Genomic DNA, 16,232 nt, shown 5'->3' on the forward strand with positions numbered 1-16,232 from the left:
AATACCAGAATTCCACCGTTTGTCAGCTCGAGTAGAACCAAAGTTAAATGTTTTGCAAACTCTGTCAACAATGACAAACACTCTTCAATCCAAACGAACAAAAAATCTCGGGAAAATCCCAACTTACTGGAAATTGCCCGTTGCCAGAACTGCCCTGTCTTATTTTACTCTCTGTGAGGCGTTACTCTCTGTGTAAACTTTATACGAAAAAACATGAGTAAATATTTATCGCGCGTCGGCGCGCGCTTAACTTTTATGCATTTCCAATAAACGTTGATAAGAGAGTTAACATTGTTTTGTGAATTTGCGTGTTTAAACCCTTTCCAGCGGTTTAAGAGAACTATAGCAAAATTATAACACGTGTGGGTAAAGTGTTCAGAAACATGACAAATACAATTTTTATTAAGCTTTGTAAACTTCTCAATGACCTCTCGTCACAAAGAAAAAAATAAAAGTTTTAGAAACGGACAAATTTAACTTAAATAAATCGAAACTAGTATACAAATTTCTCCCTTGCAGGTTAAATATTTGTTTCCAGCGTATACGTACGATACTAGGAAAAATTCGAAAATATTTAACTAACACTTAAGCGCACGCTCACCACAAACACGACGCCAGGGGGTGCTGGTTTTGACATTAGTGCATTGGTAACCAAACTACGAGCGGCAAAGCCGGTCATCTCGCCGGACATGGGCCCCTAAAACCACAACAGTTTTCACTTCACTGCCAACTGTGTCTCGTTTTGTTCTGTAAAAAAATCTGTTTTATTCTGTTCGTCACTATATTTTCGTCGATCGTTTTTACATCCTGAATTTCCGACACAGAAATTATGATGTATTGCTTCAAAATTCCCTGTATGAGGAGACAATCGTGGCAGAAACTATATTGTCTTGAACGGTTATCCGGCCCACAACCGTCAATACTCACGGATCTTTGGGGGAAAAAGTTTGGTGACTCCCGATATATTGAACAGTAAACCCGTGTAAAGAAGGTATTCGGTTCCGAATGAGGCTTTTTACTAATAACGAACTGTGAACATTAGAACTGACCTATGCGCACTTCAACATGCTTGGCTGCTAGGAAGCACCGTTCTACGCAATTTATCTTTCCTTCTCTTTACAATCTTCTACGCAAATTATCTACCAACACTTGAGGATTGTGGCAAATTCCGACATGGTTGTGTTCATGAAGCGTTTCGCCCGATCATGTCGACGAAACTCTTCTAGTTGAAAACGCTTTTCTTGAAAATATATAACAAATAGACAACACGATATAGCTGCTTTTCTCAGACTGATCAGCTATACTTCAGGAACATCACTCTTTTTAACACGATTTATCAACAAATGCGCTTTCAAACTACTTTAACTGAAATAACTTAGTACCCTGGCGGTGACATCATTTATTATTTGTTTTGCTTTCAGCAACAAACTAATTCAACTAAAATAACTTATGGCGCTTTCTTAATCATCACGAAATTTTGCCAGACAAAACTTTGCACTTCATGCTCAAAGTGCGCAGCTCGGTATAGGGTTACAGCCCGCAGGTCGGTTTGTTCTGCCCTGGATCGTATAATATTGGTATGCTTGTTTGGCGATGGAAGTCGTAAGCCGCGCGCGCTGTGCAAGTGTTTTAATATCGCTTGCAGTCGTAACCGACCCTGATCGTTAAAAGCTTAACGTCATTTACGAGCGTAATTTCGTGTGTTTAAAGTTGACTGAACATAAAACGCATCCTGGTAGGTTGTCGGTTGAATGAAGGTCATCAAATCCAGTATTAGGTATTGTTCAGATCAGAAAACCAATTTTGAGTGAAAACTATAGGATGTGTCAACACAATGAAGATTCGAATTCGGCCGAATCCGAATACCTTCAGACAATATTGGGCCGAATTCGGTCTAAATCCGTATCTCAAAAGACATTAATTTTTAAAATAATCATATTAACACCAATTTATCGGTTTTTGTTTTTTAATGTGGCGATTAAATTCCACATCTGTTTCCCAATTTGTGCGCAAATACGAATATTCGGATTCGGATTCGTTCCGACATATTCCTTGTAAAAACTGTCATTTATCGAAGAAGAATCGACTGTCTACCTAGCCCCTGTCATATGTGTCTCGTATGCCATGTAGCGATTACTTGTGTAAACTATGTAAACGTTTTGGCAGAATAAATACGACGTCATGGTGCGGCGTGTTTTACAATTATGTTTATGGTTTGATATTGAATGAAGTGCAATTAATCACTCTTCTAATTTTAGTGCTTCAATTTATGTTGTTAGCCTTTAGCACGCAAAGCTTGAACTACCTATTCGCATTCAGGGGCATAGACAACTTCAGCCTCGCACAATATATACTATGCTTACTTTGACTTTTTTCCTGAAACATTATCTCCAACGGCAGTTTTACCCGTCCAGCACGCATTGTCTGTAAAGCAACTGCCATTAATGTCCCAGTTTATAAGTTTGGCATCTGTGACTCGTCTTGCTTTGCATAAAAAAGATTTTCACATTTTTTTCTGTACTTTCACAACGCAAATCGCCGAACGTTTATCTTGGGGTAGAAATACAATATGAGTGAAAAGTCGTTTCGTGACGAACAAAATCCAACGAACATTCTACATCTTACAAAGATCGTGCCAGAAAAGGTTTGGATTTCGCTTTTGTCCCCCTGAATACACAAAGCTACTTTGTGAAAAGGGGTTTGCCAGACGTGCTTTAAACAAATCGTTTGTCACCACCTGGGTAGGGGGTAGTGATAGGTTCCCTATGGATGTGTGGAGAGCAACGTGACATACTGTATATGTATCTGCCATCTCTACATATATCTTTTCAATTTGAATGTTTTAGAAGTCCTCTTGTTATGCCAAATGTTGAGGTTACAAAAAGGTTTTAATTTCCAATCATAAAAAACTATTACAGGATTTAGCTGTGTAAATTTACACCTGTTATAGATTTAAATAGTTATAATACCCCAATACTACACTAAAATAAACGGTTTAACTGCAGCAAACTTTTTGTAACATTTTTTTTAAAGCAACAACGTGTCACACTGCTTCAGTAGTTCGAATTTGACACCTTTAATTTTTTATTGTTGGGATTTATGAGCCCGCACTAAATAGCATACGTTTCATTAAGTCGTCAACTTTTAGCACACCTATAAATCAAGCATATCGTCCCCTTGCATTCATGGATTCCTGTATGTACACTTCAACACGAACACTTCTCTCCTTTGTTTGCATTGTGGCAATGCTTGCCGTCATAATACTTCGTTGTTTCACACGAATAACTTCACGAGTGATGTTTTGTTACCTGTGGTGAAATTTTCGCACGTATAGCCTGTCATACTGTCAGCATAGTGAATTTGGAAAGACCTTGACCTTGACATCACCGTAGACTTCGTGCGCAGAACTCAATTTGAAATAAAATTCGTCTGCAAATTATTGTCGACTGAGTTACAAAACTGGTAGTCGTGGCATTTAGCAACCACCACCACCACTGCATTTGTGAATGCTTGATAATTAGTATTTCACTACTAACATCGCTTTTTTCGCCTCAGCAACATGATTTCACTGTTATTTCCTTATTCGTGTGCAAATTCGAATATTCGGATTCGTTTCGACTTTCCCCAGTAAAACTGAAATGAAGATCGGCTGCCTATCAAGCTGCATGCTTGTTTTTCTTTCCTTGACAATTGGGTCGCAATTTTTGAGTTTTAAGCGTGTATTACTCTTTTGCGAACTTGAACTGCTACTGTAGCGGCTCGTGTTGGTCGTTAAAAACTCCTGGTAGTAACCGCATTTGTTGAAATTCGCCGCCAATTTATTCAAACCGTCAGACTGTCGCCACATCGTCGCCAAACCCCGTTGCATGTAATGTGTATCGTTTACTCGTCTTTTTACTTCCGTTTTGTTTTACAAACACCGAACTCGTACCTGCACCGCCGATAACAACCACTGCTTGGAACCTCTAATAATTCTTTCTATCTTCTTTCATACCTTCGTCCTTTATAAGTCGTCACATTCCCAATCTTGGAGATATGTTGAGATATATATGTTGAAACAGATATGTTCACTTGTTGTTTTGTTAACAACCTGATCACCGCTAAAATACTGAGGCTTTGGCAGACTGTTATGAAGATTTGGTTTTTGCCGCTTTACTAGTATTGGATTATTTCTGAGTAAGATAGCGCATTAATAATTTTACGACAAGTAATGGAACGCTTCATTTTGGTGACCTGCGCTTGTGATTAAAACGCAAAATCCTTCTGATTTGAGCGATGTTTTTTTTTGATGAACGCTAAGTTTTTCTTGTTACAACGGGGTTTGGCGACGATGTGGCGACAGTCTGACGGTTTGAATAAATTGGCGGTGACTTTCAACAAATGCGGTTACTACCAGGAATTTTTAACGACCAACACGGGACGCTACACTACCCAATGCTTGGTTGTGGTGCATTCCAGTCATACCTTTTGAAACGCTGACGGTCATAAAAAAGTCTATGGTTTCTAAACATAGCGAGATCGACTGGAGGGCAGAGAGCATGGTCTCCGCAACCTTCAGGTGACATGGTGTCTTCATGAAGGTCACTGTCAACGTTAAACGGGTCCGCTTTGCAAAGTAGGCTTGTGGATTACACTTTCAATGCACACGAAAGTAACTAAACGGCACTACTGAAAGCATTGAAAGTCAAACTGCACCAAAAGTGTTAAATGTTGATAAGTTCATTAATGAGATCATTGACTTTTTGCCTTTCTAGAGTTCTTTAACCTGGGTTTTGCGTAGCACTCCCAGGGGTGCCGTCAACACCAAGGGTTCCATCAAAGTCTTTAAATCACGGCATCAACAACATAAATGCGACTGCGTTACACGGAAATATTTTTATGTACCACAGCACAATGCATTGATGTGCGGAGGCAGCGTTAGTGGAAAATGTATGTTTTTTCTGTGTAAAAATTTTCGAAGACCTATTTACCTTACTACTTTAAGGGTTCCATGGCGAAAAAATGGCAAAAGGGGATTGTCAGACGTGCTTAACAAAATTCGTTTGTCACCACCAGAGGTCGGGGCAGTGACAGACGCTTCTGTACTAAGTGTTGAGAGATTATATACAAGATGTTGTACTTCTGTATTACGTTACAGGATATTTCAGCTTTTTTTTAATATTTTCATGTCTTTTTGAAAATTAACAGGAATGCCATATACCGTTCATGTTTTAATAATTTTAAGAGTAAAAGTAGTATTTTATTGTCACGGTGTTAAAAATACGATGTACGATACAGTATATAGGCGTTTCAACCGACAACAACACGTAAGCACCAGCGTTCATGCATTGGGTAATAGAACGAATAAAGCAGAAAGCACAACACAGAATCCAAGCTGGTCATGATGGCAAGGAATGCAGGTTTATCGACAAAGACTATTGTTCGAAATTCTAGAATGCATGCAATTGTTTAAAGACGTCGCCTCACTTTAAGTTGTTCGATATCAAAAAACGGCAAATTTTTAATGAGAAAAAATTGCGTTGCAAATTTCTGCACAAATTTATGACCATGGAAACATCAAAACGGAATGGTATTGGGTCACATGATCACCACACAAATAAAATTGTTCTGTAGCTGATAAAAGCTTGCAGAAGTAGAGTTTGTTAAAAGGAGGAAGGTTAGCTAAAAATATAGTGGAAGATTTGTATAACACACTTTTCTGAATTCAGTTTAGTGCATTATCTTACTTACTCAATAGCGCAAATATTGTTTGGCGAAGATGAATAAAGTTCTAGTAAAACCGGTTTCAACGTTAGCTTTTTGGAATGTTATCACATATCAAAGTACAAGCTATGAATAGTTTTAATCGGAACAGAAATTTGGACAATCTCAACTTGCTTGTTGCAACCAAATGCCCATAAAATAATTAAAACAATACTTTACAGCGTGACTGGGATTCTCAGTTGCAAAAACTTCACTGAATTAATGAAGCAAATGAAGTTTGTACAACAGAGAGGAAATGAGTAAGGCACTACCGACATGATGTGCTCACATGATATGAAGAACTGTGTTACAAAAACACACACAAAACCTGTACAAATTATTAATGATAACATGTTAAAATAGCAGAAAATTAGCACCTAGTTTACACTCAATGAAATGGTAGAATAGTAGCAAGAGCAAAAGGGCAATTGCAGGTTTGTCTTAAATTTGTATAAAAAAGGGCACCATTACAACATGTGCATCACTAAATGATTGAAACTTGCGGCAGAGGGGGTGCATGATTTTGATCACTTTGCGTTGTTTTTTGAAGTATACTTTTGATCAAAAATTGGTCGTGAAGCTCCGTATGCTGTCATACCTGACTGGCTTGCATACTTGTTCGTTCCAGCCTGAAATTAATATTACTATTTCACAAATTCGCCTATAATTGTATATATGGTATTAAGCTTAAAAATCAGGCAAATGGAACACAGTTCTTATAAAATTATGCAAAACAATAATTGTTTTAGGAAAACTATATTTAATTTAAAAAAAATTTGGTTAACTAAACCTAATTGTTTCATATTATTGGGTTTATGACGAAGTTTTTAAAATTAGTTGGGACTGTGTAATGGTATGGATAGTGTACAGTGCTCAATTGAAGGTAATGTTTTATCAGTCATTGTAGCTCTATGTACATACGCTTGTATCTATCTACAACACCAAGCATGTACATTGCTTGTTCAGTATGGCTGTGACATGCGCTTCTTGAAAATACATGTTGAAGTAGCATTATGCTTTTAAATAGGTTTGTCATGTGTTAATACACTAGTAAAATAGTGTCCACTTATTTTTTCTCAGCAAGAGTTATGTACATACATGATTGCAAAGAGTCAATGAGGAAAATTCTTTGAAAAAAGCCATCACCGAAAAATGATAAGTATATACCTGAAGACCGATGATTGTGTTTCCTGCCTTCAATTTCTCTGACGACCACTCTCGCTTTTGTTTTTCTGGAACCCTTATACCGATATCCGTGTCAGTTAAGCCTTTTGACATTGCCTGCAAAAAACATGTTTTTTTTCAATGCATAGGGATTTCAATCATAGGGAGTAGATATTATATATACATATGTGAATATATATATGTGTGTGTTATGGAAATTATACATACCTGATCCACTACACTAAGCAAGCATGTCTGCACCTACACACATAAATAAACATGATTGATGTATTTTTATTTTTGAAGAAAGTACATTTTACCATTATAACCATTCAACCAATTGACATGAAAGAGGTGGTACAATTTTTTGTAAAGAATGACAATAGCACAACTATATGCTTTGTGTTTATTCAGGCAGAAAATTATGGCTGTGTAATTCCTAAATTGTTAGTTCGATGGACTGTTGTAATCCACAATAAGAATGATATCACACATTTTAGACAGTTGTAAAACCTAAGGTTTTTGGTATATAAGGTCAAATGGTTGATTGATAATAGGTCAAAACTGATCAAAGTCGTAAAAATACATATTTGAAAGTATATACTGGTACATATGCAAAATATTTATTGAACCTGTGACATCCCAGAACCATTGTAAAGGTCAGCTGTAGTACAAAGGGAAGGTTCTGGAACTCCTAAAACTTTGATCGCATCCAGGAAGGCATTGATATTTTCCATCTTTTAAAGAAAAACACCCATGATGACATCCATGACAAAAATATTAAAATATAAACAAACTCACACAGCGGAATGGGTTAAGCATATCTTCATGTGGAATATTGGGTTTCAGAAGTCCAGGCTGTAAGGTTTTCACCAAGCTGTTGATAATAAACATCAAAACATTTAAAATATTGTCTTAAGAGTGCTGGTAAAAAAAAAGGTCAATAAAATTATAGTCCATTAAAGAAAATATTGGCCAGATATTATGGACACTGTTGAAAGACTAAGCAATAAATTCTGGGGGCTGCATACAGATGGCAACTGTTTGATCAGTGCAGCTTCGTGCGACCATGTCACTTTCATACAGAATTCATAATATTGGCTCCATGTTCATATAAACAATAAGTGTAACATTGGCATTTAAGGCAAAAAGTTCACATTTGATTGCACATACTAGCAAAGCACACGGCCATCTTTCAGCCAATTCTGGAAGGACTGATCCATCATGGTCGAGCAGCCAATAGTTGCTGCTATCCATTCTCGCAAGTCCTCTTCCAACAAGTCATCATACTTGGCTGCCATCTGTAAAACAATCGAAAATGTATAAATTCGCAGAAAATTCTGCATGTAAAATTTGGTTTCAATTATAGCTGTAAAAGTTGTTTGTTGTGTTTTAACATAATTTAAAATGAAATACTACTTTCACTGGCTTGCCTTTCTTTTAATTTCCTGGCTAAATCCATAACTTGGTCCTTGATTGGCCATTGCCCCCTACTTAAAAGCAGCCACGAAATCCAACGATGACAAATTTCTTCTAAAAAATGAATGAAAAAAATGAAATGGTAGGTTTGTTTGCAAAAAGTTACTCGTTAAAAACACTAAGATATACAACAAACTCTTATACGTTTTATTATTACAGTCTTATTTAAATCCCAAAACCGATTGCATTTGTAACTTTATCATTTAAACAAATAACAACAATAATAAAAGTAACAATAATAAAGCAAGGCGTTGTTTCACACACAGAACAAGAACAACGTAACTACACACACTGCAGGGCTGCCGGTCGACCAGTCAACCAATCAAAATCGAGAACATTGTTACGCAACAATGACCACAGCGTTACTATTTATAATATTGCGTTAAAGTCCTGCTTGGACGTTAACTTTATAAACAAGTCAAGTCATATTTGCAACTATTAGGTGTTGAAGACTATAAATGGGTCCTGGTGCACCGTACCGTCTGTATTATACCCTCCCCACACCAGTATATTTGCTCGAGACAGCTTCAAGGCAAAATGGTCGCGCAAAGAAAAAATGAACGGCTCTTGTTTGACGTTAAGTTTATCACAGACATAAAATACAGCCCATTGTCATTTTATGGATGTTGGTGTAAATTTGTGTCGCATCAAAACACAGTTTATACGACATAAATAGTGGCGTAGTATAGGTTGTGTAGCCAAGGTGGATGAAACCCACAGGATATGTTGTTTCTTTTTCGACGTATTGTAAATGGGTCATGTTGTATTACCCGGTCAAAAATTGGCAACACAAATTGCATCCAAATTCCGATTGCAAAACAATGAATATTGGATTGGAAAATTTTGTCATGAAGAAATCCATTGCGTGCGAAGTTTGGTTGTCAAAAAAGCGAATAACTCACCACTCACGTATATGTCTTGGTATATGGAAAATCCATCAGACCATACAATACGTGCCGAATAAACATTAACAATGGCGCATATGAAGCTAAGTAAATTTTTCTGTTTCTCTGCGAGCAAACACTCCACCAATTGTCCCCAGTGCAAACAGTCAAGGGAACACGCTGCCTTTTCTGATACGACGTTCGCACATATCCTAACCGCCATTGTCACAATGGATACTAAGGCTGTGCTTCAGTTTCTGACTTTTCTATGCTTGTTGTCGTTGGTTCGGTGTCAGGTACAGGATTCCTGTGACCTCTGCATTAATAACAGCGTTTACAAGAGCAAGCCGGAACGCGAGCAGGGGGGTTTATATGGCAGGGTAAGGTCGCAAATTATACAATTTTTGGTGTGCCTTTTCCTTCGCAGTTAAGCGAATAATGATATAGAAATGCATCAGCCGCAGAAACTATTCGTTAAATGTTTTGCTAACAATGACGTTTATTCTTCCCTTTTTATTTGAGTCGATCAAATAAAACTTTTTTGCCATAGGATTTTTATAAATTGACTAAATATTATTCTTGGTAGCTTCAGCAGCAAGTTCTTTGATGGGGTTAAAGGTTATAACGGTATTTCATTCACAGTGTGCAGTGTATGAAGACAGATCGTGTTGCACCAACGAGACGGTCTATAAGCTTCATCTGGATGGTTTCGGTGCTTTGTACAACGTCAATCACGACGTATGTCCAGGGCACAATATGTCTGCAAAATGTAGAGAACGATTTCTGGAAAACGATTGTTTTTTCCACTGCTCACCCAACATGGGGCCTTGGATCGGAAACGTGAGTTGGCAAAATCTTATGAGGAAACGAATAATATTTTTCCTCTTATAATGTCGTCGGCCGTGTGACGTATAATGTTTAAACGCTCTGTTGCTTTTTTGTGCTAAAGTTGAGAATCCTGATGCGTTCCACGCTTCACTTAGTTAAACAAGTAACATGGTGCCTGGAATATCAACTGTCTTCTTGTACAAGTATATGAAACTTTATGATAACCGTTGCATGTCTTCGTGATGGGGTTGATTACAACATGTTAAATTATATGTTTGTAATCGATAGCGAAATAACACCCTGCAATCAAGGTCGCACTCCACGTTTTCAAGTATTTTGCAATTGTCGCCAACAGCAAAAGCAGTTTATATCCAAATCCAAAATATTGTACAAACATATCGTCTTCACGACGAACCAAAAGCACTTTAAAAACACATTATTTTGGTGCTTTTTCTTGCACAAAGGCTTTTTATTTAAAAAGTATTGGCTTTAATTGAACCTATTATAGTTCAATTAAAAATGCATCATCAATTGCGCATCTTTGATGTGAATTAAATTGACGTTGGCGCAAGAGTTAAACGTTATTTGATTGAAAGTTTGGATTAAATTCGTTTTCCCAAAAATAGGGAAGATCTGCGCATGGGAATGACTTTGCTTGCTTCGGTTGAAACTTTTTGTTGCGAAATAGAGTTTACATTGCGCAAAAAAGCTATTTTTCTAACTTCGTGGTTCCCAAACTATTTCGCGTGCGAGCACTTGGATATATTCACGGAACTTACGTCGCACAAATTCTACATGCTGTTAGCTCAATTTGTTGCTATATTCATAATTTTTAGTCACACAAGGCAAAAATAACTTTAATTGCCTACATTTTTCACAAAAAATTGTTTGAAATTCCTGTTGCTGCCAGCAGGCATATTACAGTTTAAATGTACTGCTCTTCTGGTATAAAATATGCGTGCTGTATTCATTCGACGTTTCGTCTGCCATGCGGTGAGACTTCATCAGGTACTGAAACGTCGAATAATTTTTTTTTTAAATGTTACGCGAGGCCCTTGGAAACGTGAAAACGACGCAAGGGGGTTGCGACGAACAGTTTGAATTGCGTGAAGTGAAACCTTTTTATCCAAATACTTTGTGGACAGGGAAGCTCTGGCGTAAACACGAAAGCAAGCTTCATGCCCATAAAACCTCAGGTATGCGACGCGTGGTACAACGACTGCAAAGACGACTACACGTGCACGGATAACTGGGCGTCGGGATGGAACTGGACGACAGGTGAGATAACTGTGGTTCTCTGCCTAAGAAACTCCACAAAGCAACTAATGCAATAGCGAAAAAGAATGTTTTATTGCTATTATTATTTTTAACTTAAATACGAGTTTATACAAACATACTTTTAGTTACAAAACAGTGTTATATCGTTGTAAATTTTTTTTATAAATTATTTCATTGTGACAGGAAGCTTTTCAACTTGGGTATTTACGTCTTTGTTTATATACTTATAGCCATTTGGCATTTCCTTATTTCGTGTTCTTGTAAAACATTGCAGTCGTAGACACTGTTGATGAACATTTGTAGCGAAAAGTATTTTTCTAACATGAAAGCCGTCTAATATAATCGCGTATATATGTGAATCTCGTACCCAGTTTCGGCCAAAACCTTGGTTTATCGATAATCAATTTTCCACGGTTCAGGAACCAACACTTGTAAAGTCGGATCGACTTGTAGAAAGTTTTCCGAATTCTTCCCGAACGCCACCTCCATGTGTGAAAACGTTTACCCCGAAGATTACGTGGTGGTGACAGCGAGCGAACCCGGAATGGTTTTCTGGTTCGACTCTCCCTCTAACCCTAATGACCAGGTGAGGAATTCTAATACATTACTATATACAGATGCAAAATAAGTTGTTTAAACTTTACTAGATCAGTAGTAAAGACTGTCGATCGATTACCATATTTAAAGTTGCTGAGTATAAACTGAAAAAAATCAATCTGGCGGAAAGCTCTTAAGATGTTTAAAATCAGGAAAATATATTTCGCCCTGCAAGGACATCATCAGTTTCAATACAGCTGTACAATTGGGAATGTGTAATTTGGGATTGCGGGTTGTCGCAATCCATCAACCCCAAGTGCGACTTGCCGCTATCCTATACGGAAGACGGTGATTCTCCGCGAGAAAGTCGACTTCACATGGCTGCCTGACTCGATAAACCTTGTGGATTTATCGGTGTCCACGCCATTATATGTTGCACGTTTATTATCCACGTGCATAGTAATTTCGCGTGTAAAATAAAACTGATTTGATTTGTGCGTCTACGCTTAAGACTAGTCATTTCACTTCATGCGGAAACCTTAGGTGGTTCTAATACGGTCATGCTTGTAACGACACATTCGCCCGGTATATATAGTAAGGGAAACAGATATTTGGAACTTGTGCAATTTAACTTTGAAACACTCTCTTGTACAATGAAACTCTGTTTACATAGCAGTGGGCGCTCGGATGTTCTCAAATACTGAGTGGCATAAAAAAATCACAAAAAAGTGGTTCACATTTTGTATGTTTGTGGCAACCTAATTTATTCTCTGTATTTACTATTTTCAAATTTTGTTTTTGCTTTTGTAAACCTTTAATTATCTTGCCGCTAGGTGGCTAAAGACTACGCCGAAGAGAACGGACTTCGCTGTGACGTTAACAGATCAAGATGTAACGATTGGTTGATGTTGTGGACTTTCTCTGTACTTTTGTTTCTTCAACTGTAGAAAATATACACCGAGAAAACTTGTGCAAGTTGTTTGTGAGCTTTAATTGTTCGACTTTGTAGCCTACCAGGTTGGATGTTTGCCGCCGAGGACAATACACATACAAGTAAGCCGCAGCCGCGCTGTAACTCATTTACGATTAACTGCACATGCAAGGCACTGTACATCGCTAAATAAATGCGGAATTGCGTAAGCTATTGCATTCGCAAACACTGTATCTCCATACCGGCTCTGTAACGAGGCGTGACACCTACATGACTCGTGGCCGACAATACCCACATATCACAAGGGCGGTCAGTTGGTTTGAGCAAAGGCAGGGATGAAAGTAGTTTCAAAATTATGGGTCTTCCTGTCGATGGTTTTGTTCGTTGTGGTATCGGCAAAGGACGATTATTGCAACGTATGTCTTGACGGTCAGTTTCACAAGAGTGAACCAGGTCCTGAATCGGAATTGTACAGCAAGGTAAAACACCTAATAAAGGTTTTGAAGAAAATATTGATTATCCCAATCACTAAGAGAATAGAATTATCAATAATAACTGACGATGATATTCTGTGAAACATGTAGATACAAAATAAATTTTCCAAAAATATTTTTGCCTGATTTGTATCAATATCTGGTTTGAGTGCACGACAGGCAGGGTCCCGCTACAGTTAAACTCTTTGACAAAAATGAAGAAATACAGAAACACAGACCATTGAGAAATATTTGTTATAGTACTCTGGATAAGTTATACTGGAAAATTCCCAAGTCATTTATCGCTTTGGTGTGTTTTTCTGATATATATATATTTCGCCTACACAATTATAGGCATCGTCAGTGTTACATAAACAGCATTCTAGTGGTTTTCGTTGCCCGTAAAACTGTTTAGTGATTCCAATGCTTTATCAAAGTGTTCTATTTCTAGTGTTCACCGTGGAAATCGCGGTCATGCTGCACAAACGACACAGCATACTCGGCTCACCAAGGTGGACCCGACAACCTGTACGCTTTCACATACAGCCACTGTCCAGGCAATCCAATGTCGGCCAAATGCAGGGAGAGGTTTCAAGAGAACAATTGTTTCTACGAGTGTTCGCCTAATGTTGGTCCGTGGATTGTAACCGTAAGTACACAACAGGGAATAAGTGATGGGTTTTCTTTCTGGCAATTGCATGTAATACGACACGCAGTGTTTGCTTGTGATAAACGTCACCACTTCACTTTACACACTGCTAAGATTAAAGTCCGTGTTGCCTTTTAAACAGTCGCTCAGTAGCCCCTAAGTACTTGTGTCAGGCTATAGGTTATGATACGATTTACATAATTTCGATGTTTGCTTGTGATTAACTTGGCCACTTAGCTTTGCACTCAGACTGAAGTCCTTGCTGACTCAATACAGACGCCCGAGTTTTACTATTTTACTATTAATAACTGATGCTTAATTATGGAACAAATATATTTAGTTATGCCAGCATGCTTACCTACTTAAATGCAGACACTCAAGAGAAAGGAGTACGATTCTAAAAAACATGAAATTTTTTGTACTAATAATAATTAATGCTGCTTCTCTTCTTAAACATGATATAATCTGGCTTAAAATATCCAATCTTGGCTTTCTTCCCTTGCTGAAACGTTAATGTTTGGATCAAGTTTAGATTAATTTGTATCTAGAAACTGATTTTGTTATGCTCAACAACAATATTCAAAATAAATGAATAATTTTAACTAATAAATTGTCCTTTTTTTAGTTAAATCTGAGTTTAAAATTTCATAAGGTCATCGAGGCGTTAGACTTCTTTTCAAATGTTCCTGGCCCACAAGTTTAAGGTTAGGTTTAATGAAAAAAGAAAAATGATTTTTGCAGGAACCGAATGCCTACAGGAGTGAACGATTCCGCCAGGTTCCATTGGATGCAACGGTGTGCGAGGCATGGTATCAGGATTGCAAGGACGACTACACATGCAAAGACAACTGGTCGTACGGGTGGGATTGGACAAGTGGTAAATGAGAGCTTGTATTAACAAAATCTTCTGATATAGCTTGGCTAACTAAGACTTAGTACCAGATATAATGACTATTGAAATTAATTCCAAGTCGTTCGTTATACGATAAAAAAGGTCTTTACTTGATATATATGTTTATAAATCACCTATGTTTGTTGGCATCATTTGTATCGCTTAATCAAAAAGAAATAGTGGCAAGCATGAAAAACACAAATCTATATAAATCAAAACGCGGTTTTATGGTATGTCAAGAATGTTATTTTCACATCTCGTTCCGGGTTTTTAAGAATAAAATGCGTTTGATCAGGACTGAATTTACTTTATACTCGATATGCAATATAACTGAGATCTTCGGATCTGCGTTGTTCGTCAAAAAATAATACATTCCGCGTTAAATGCAAGCAACTGTGACATGCGGCACTCAATATGTAAATTAGACAAGGTCTCAAAATTGACGCTTTCTCCCTCAGGAACCAACAAATGTCCGGCAGATAGCAGTTGCCAAAAGTTTTCAAACTTCTTTCCCAACTCGACGTCGATGTGCGAAAAGATTTACCCAGATGACTTCAAAGTGGTGCAAGATGACAAACCGGGGATGGTTCTGTGGTTTGGTACAGACGAAAATCCCAACGACAAGGTGATTACTCTTGCATCAAGAACGTTTACCATGTATATACAAGGAAAATACTAACATACTGGGACACAGAATTTTCGCCTACCTCAATCCACATATAAGCCTATGTAACTTAGAAATCTGTGAGAATATTAACGCTTTAGTGTATTATTTCAATTCAAACACGTAACTAACCATAATCGGAGGTTGCTGTGTCCACACCTAACTTCTAACAACGCAGAAGTAATACCATGCTTTCGTATGGCAAGACAGGATCGCCCCACTGCGCAGGCCCCTTATATTTGTCCATCTCGGCTCTCGTATTCTCATCATTAAGTTCACAGGCTTCGTAGGCAAGCTGGATCAGCCACTTTTTCCGACAAGTCGGAGCGAGATCTGAAAAAAACTGCTAACACTGCTATCTTCGCACATTTCTATATTACACACATTTACACGGAAAACAGGTTTTGCGAAAACTCTGTGTCCCAATTTTTTAATATTTTCCTTCACCATAGCTCATTAATCCGGACCAGCAGGGAATCCGGATAAAAGAATTTGAAAAATAATAAAGCAAACACAAGTCAGACTTTGCTTTTGTGCAGGTGTCGCAGTACTATGCTGACGAGAAAGGATTGCGTTGCGGTTCGACCAGGATTAGCAGCAATTTGCTTTATATCTGCTCACTCATTTTCGCTGTTAATTTGTTTGTTTATCTTTGATTCAATACAAATAATGATCATGGGATTATGTGGAGATAATTTACATGAAAGTAAA

The 16,232-nt window shown here is 37.7% G+C and overlaps 3 protein-coding genes across 3 annotated transcripts; 2 read left to right on the forward strand and 1 right to left on the reverse strand.

The window, feature by feature from the left end:
• Positions 1–5,224: 5,224 nt before the first annotated feature.
• Positions 5,225–8,478, reverse strand: LOC145906489 (calponin-1-like). Its single transcript, XM_082993920.1, has 7 exons — positions 8,340–8,478; positions 8,080–8,207; positions 7,708–7,783; positions 7,539–7,643; positions 7,135–7,167; positions 6,910–7,023; positions 5,225–6,371 (listed from the first exon to the last, which is right to left on the reverse strand). The coding sequence occupies exons 1-7, from the start codon at positions 8,388–8,390 to the stop codon at positions 6,270–6,272; spliced, it is 609 nt and encodes a 202-aa protein (XP_082850046.1). The 5' UTR covers positions 8,391–8,478; the 3' UTR covers positions 5,225–6,269.
• Positions 8,479–9,499: 1,021 nt separating this feature from the next.
• Positions 9,500–12,874, forward strand: LOC145890323 (folate receptor gamma-like). The gene is made up of 5 exons (XM_082981322.1): positions 9,500–9,649; positions 9,912–10,109; positions 11,243–11,375; positions 11,795–11,961; positions 12,746–12,874. Exons 1-5 carry the CDS (start codon positions 9,500–9,502, stop codon positions 12,857–12,859), a joined length of 762 nt encoding a protein of 253 aa, XP_082837448.1. The 3' UTR covers positions 12,860–12,874.
• Positions 12,875–13,178: 304 nt separating this feature from the next.
• LOC145890332 (folate receptor gamma-like) lies at positions 13,179–16,177 on the forward strand. The gene is made up of 5 exons (XM_082981327.1): positions 13,179–13,322; positions 13,768–13,965; positions 14,707–14,842; positions 15,316–15,482; positions 16,061–16,177. The coding sequence occupies exons 1-5, from the start codon at positions 13,179–13,181 to the stop codon at positions 16,175–16,177; spliced, it is 762 nt and encodes a 253-aa protein (XP_082837453.1).
• Positions 16,178–16,232: the final 55 nt, after the last annotated feature.

Source organism: Ascidia mentula, chromosome 1 (assembly GCF_947561715.1).
Source record: "Ascidia mentula chromosome 1, kaAscMent1.1, whole genome shotgun sequence".
Lineage (NCBI taxonomy): Eukaryota > Metazoa > Chordata > Ascidiacea > Phlebobranchia > Ascidiidae > Ascidia > Ascidia mentula.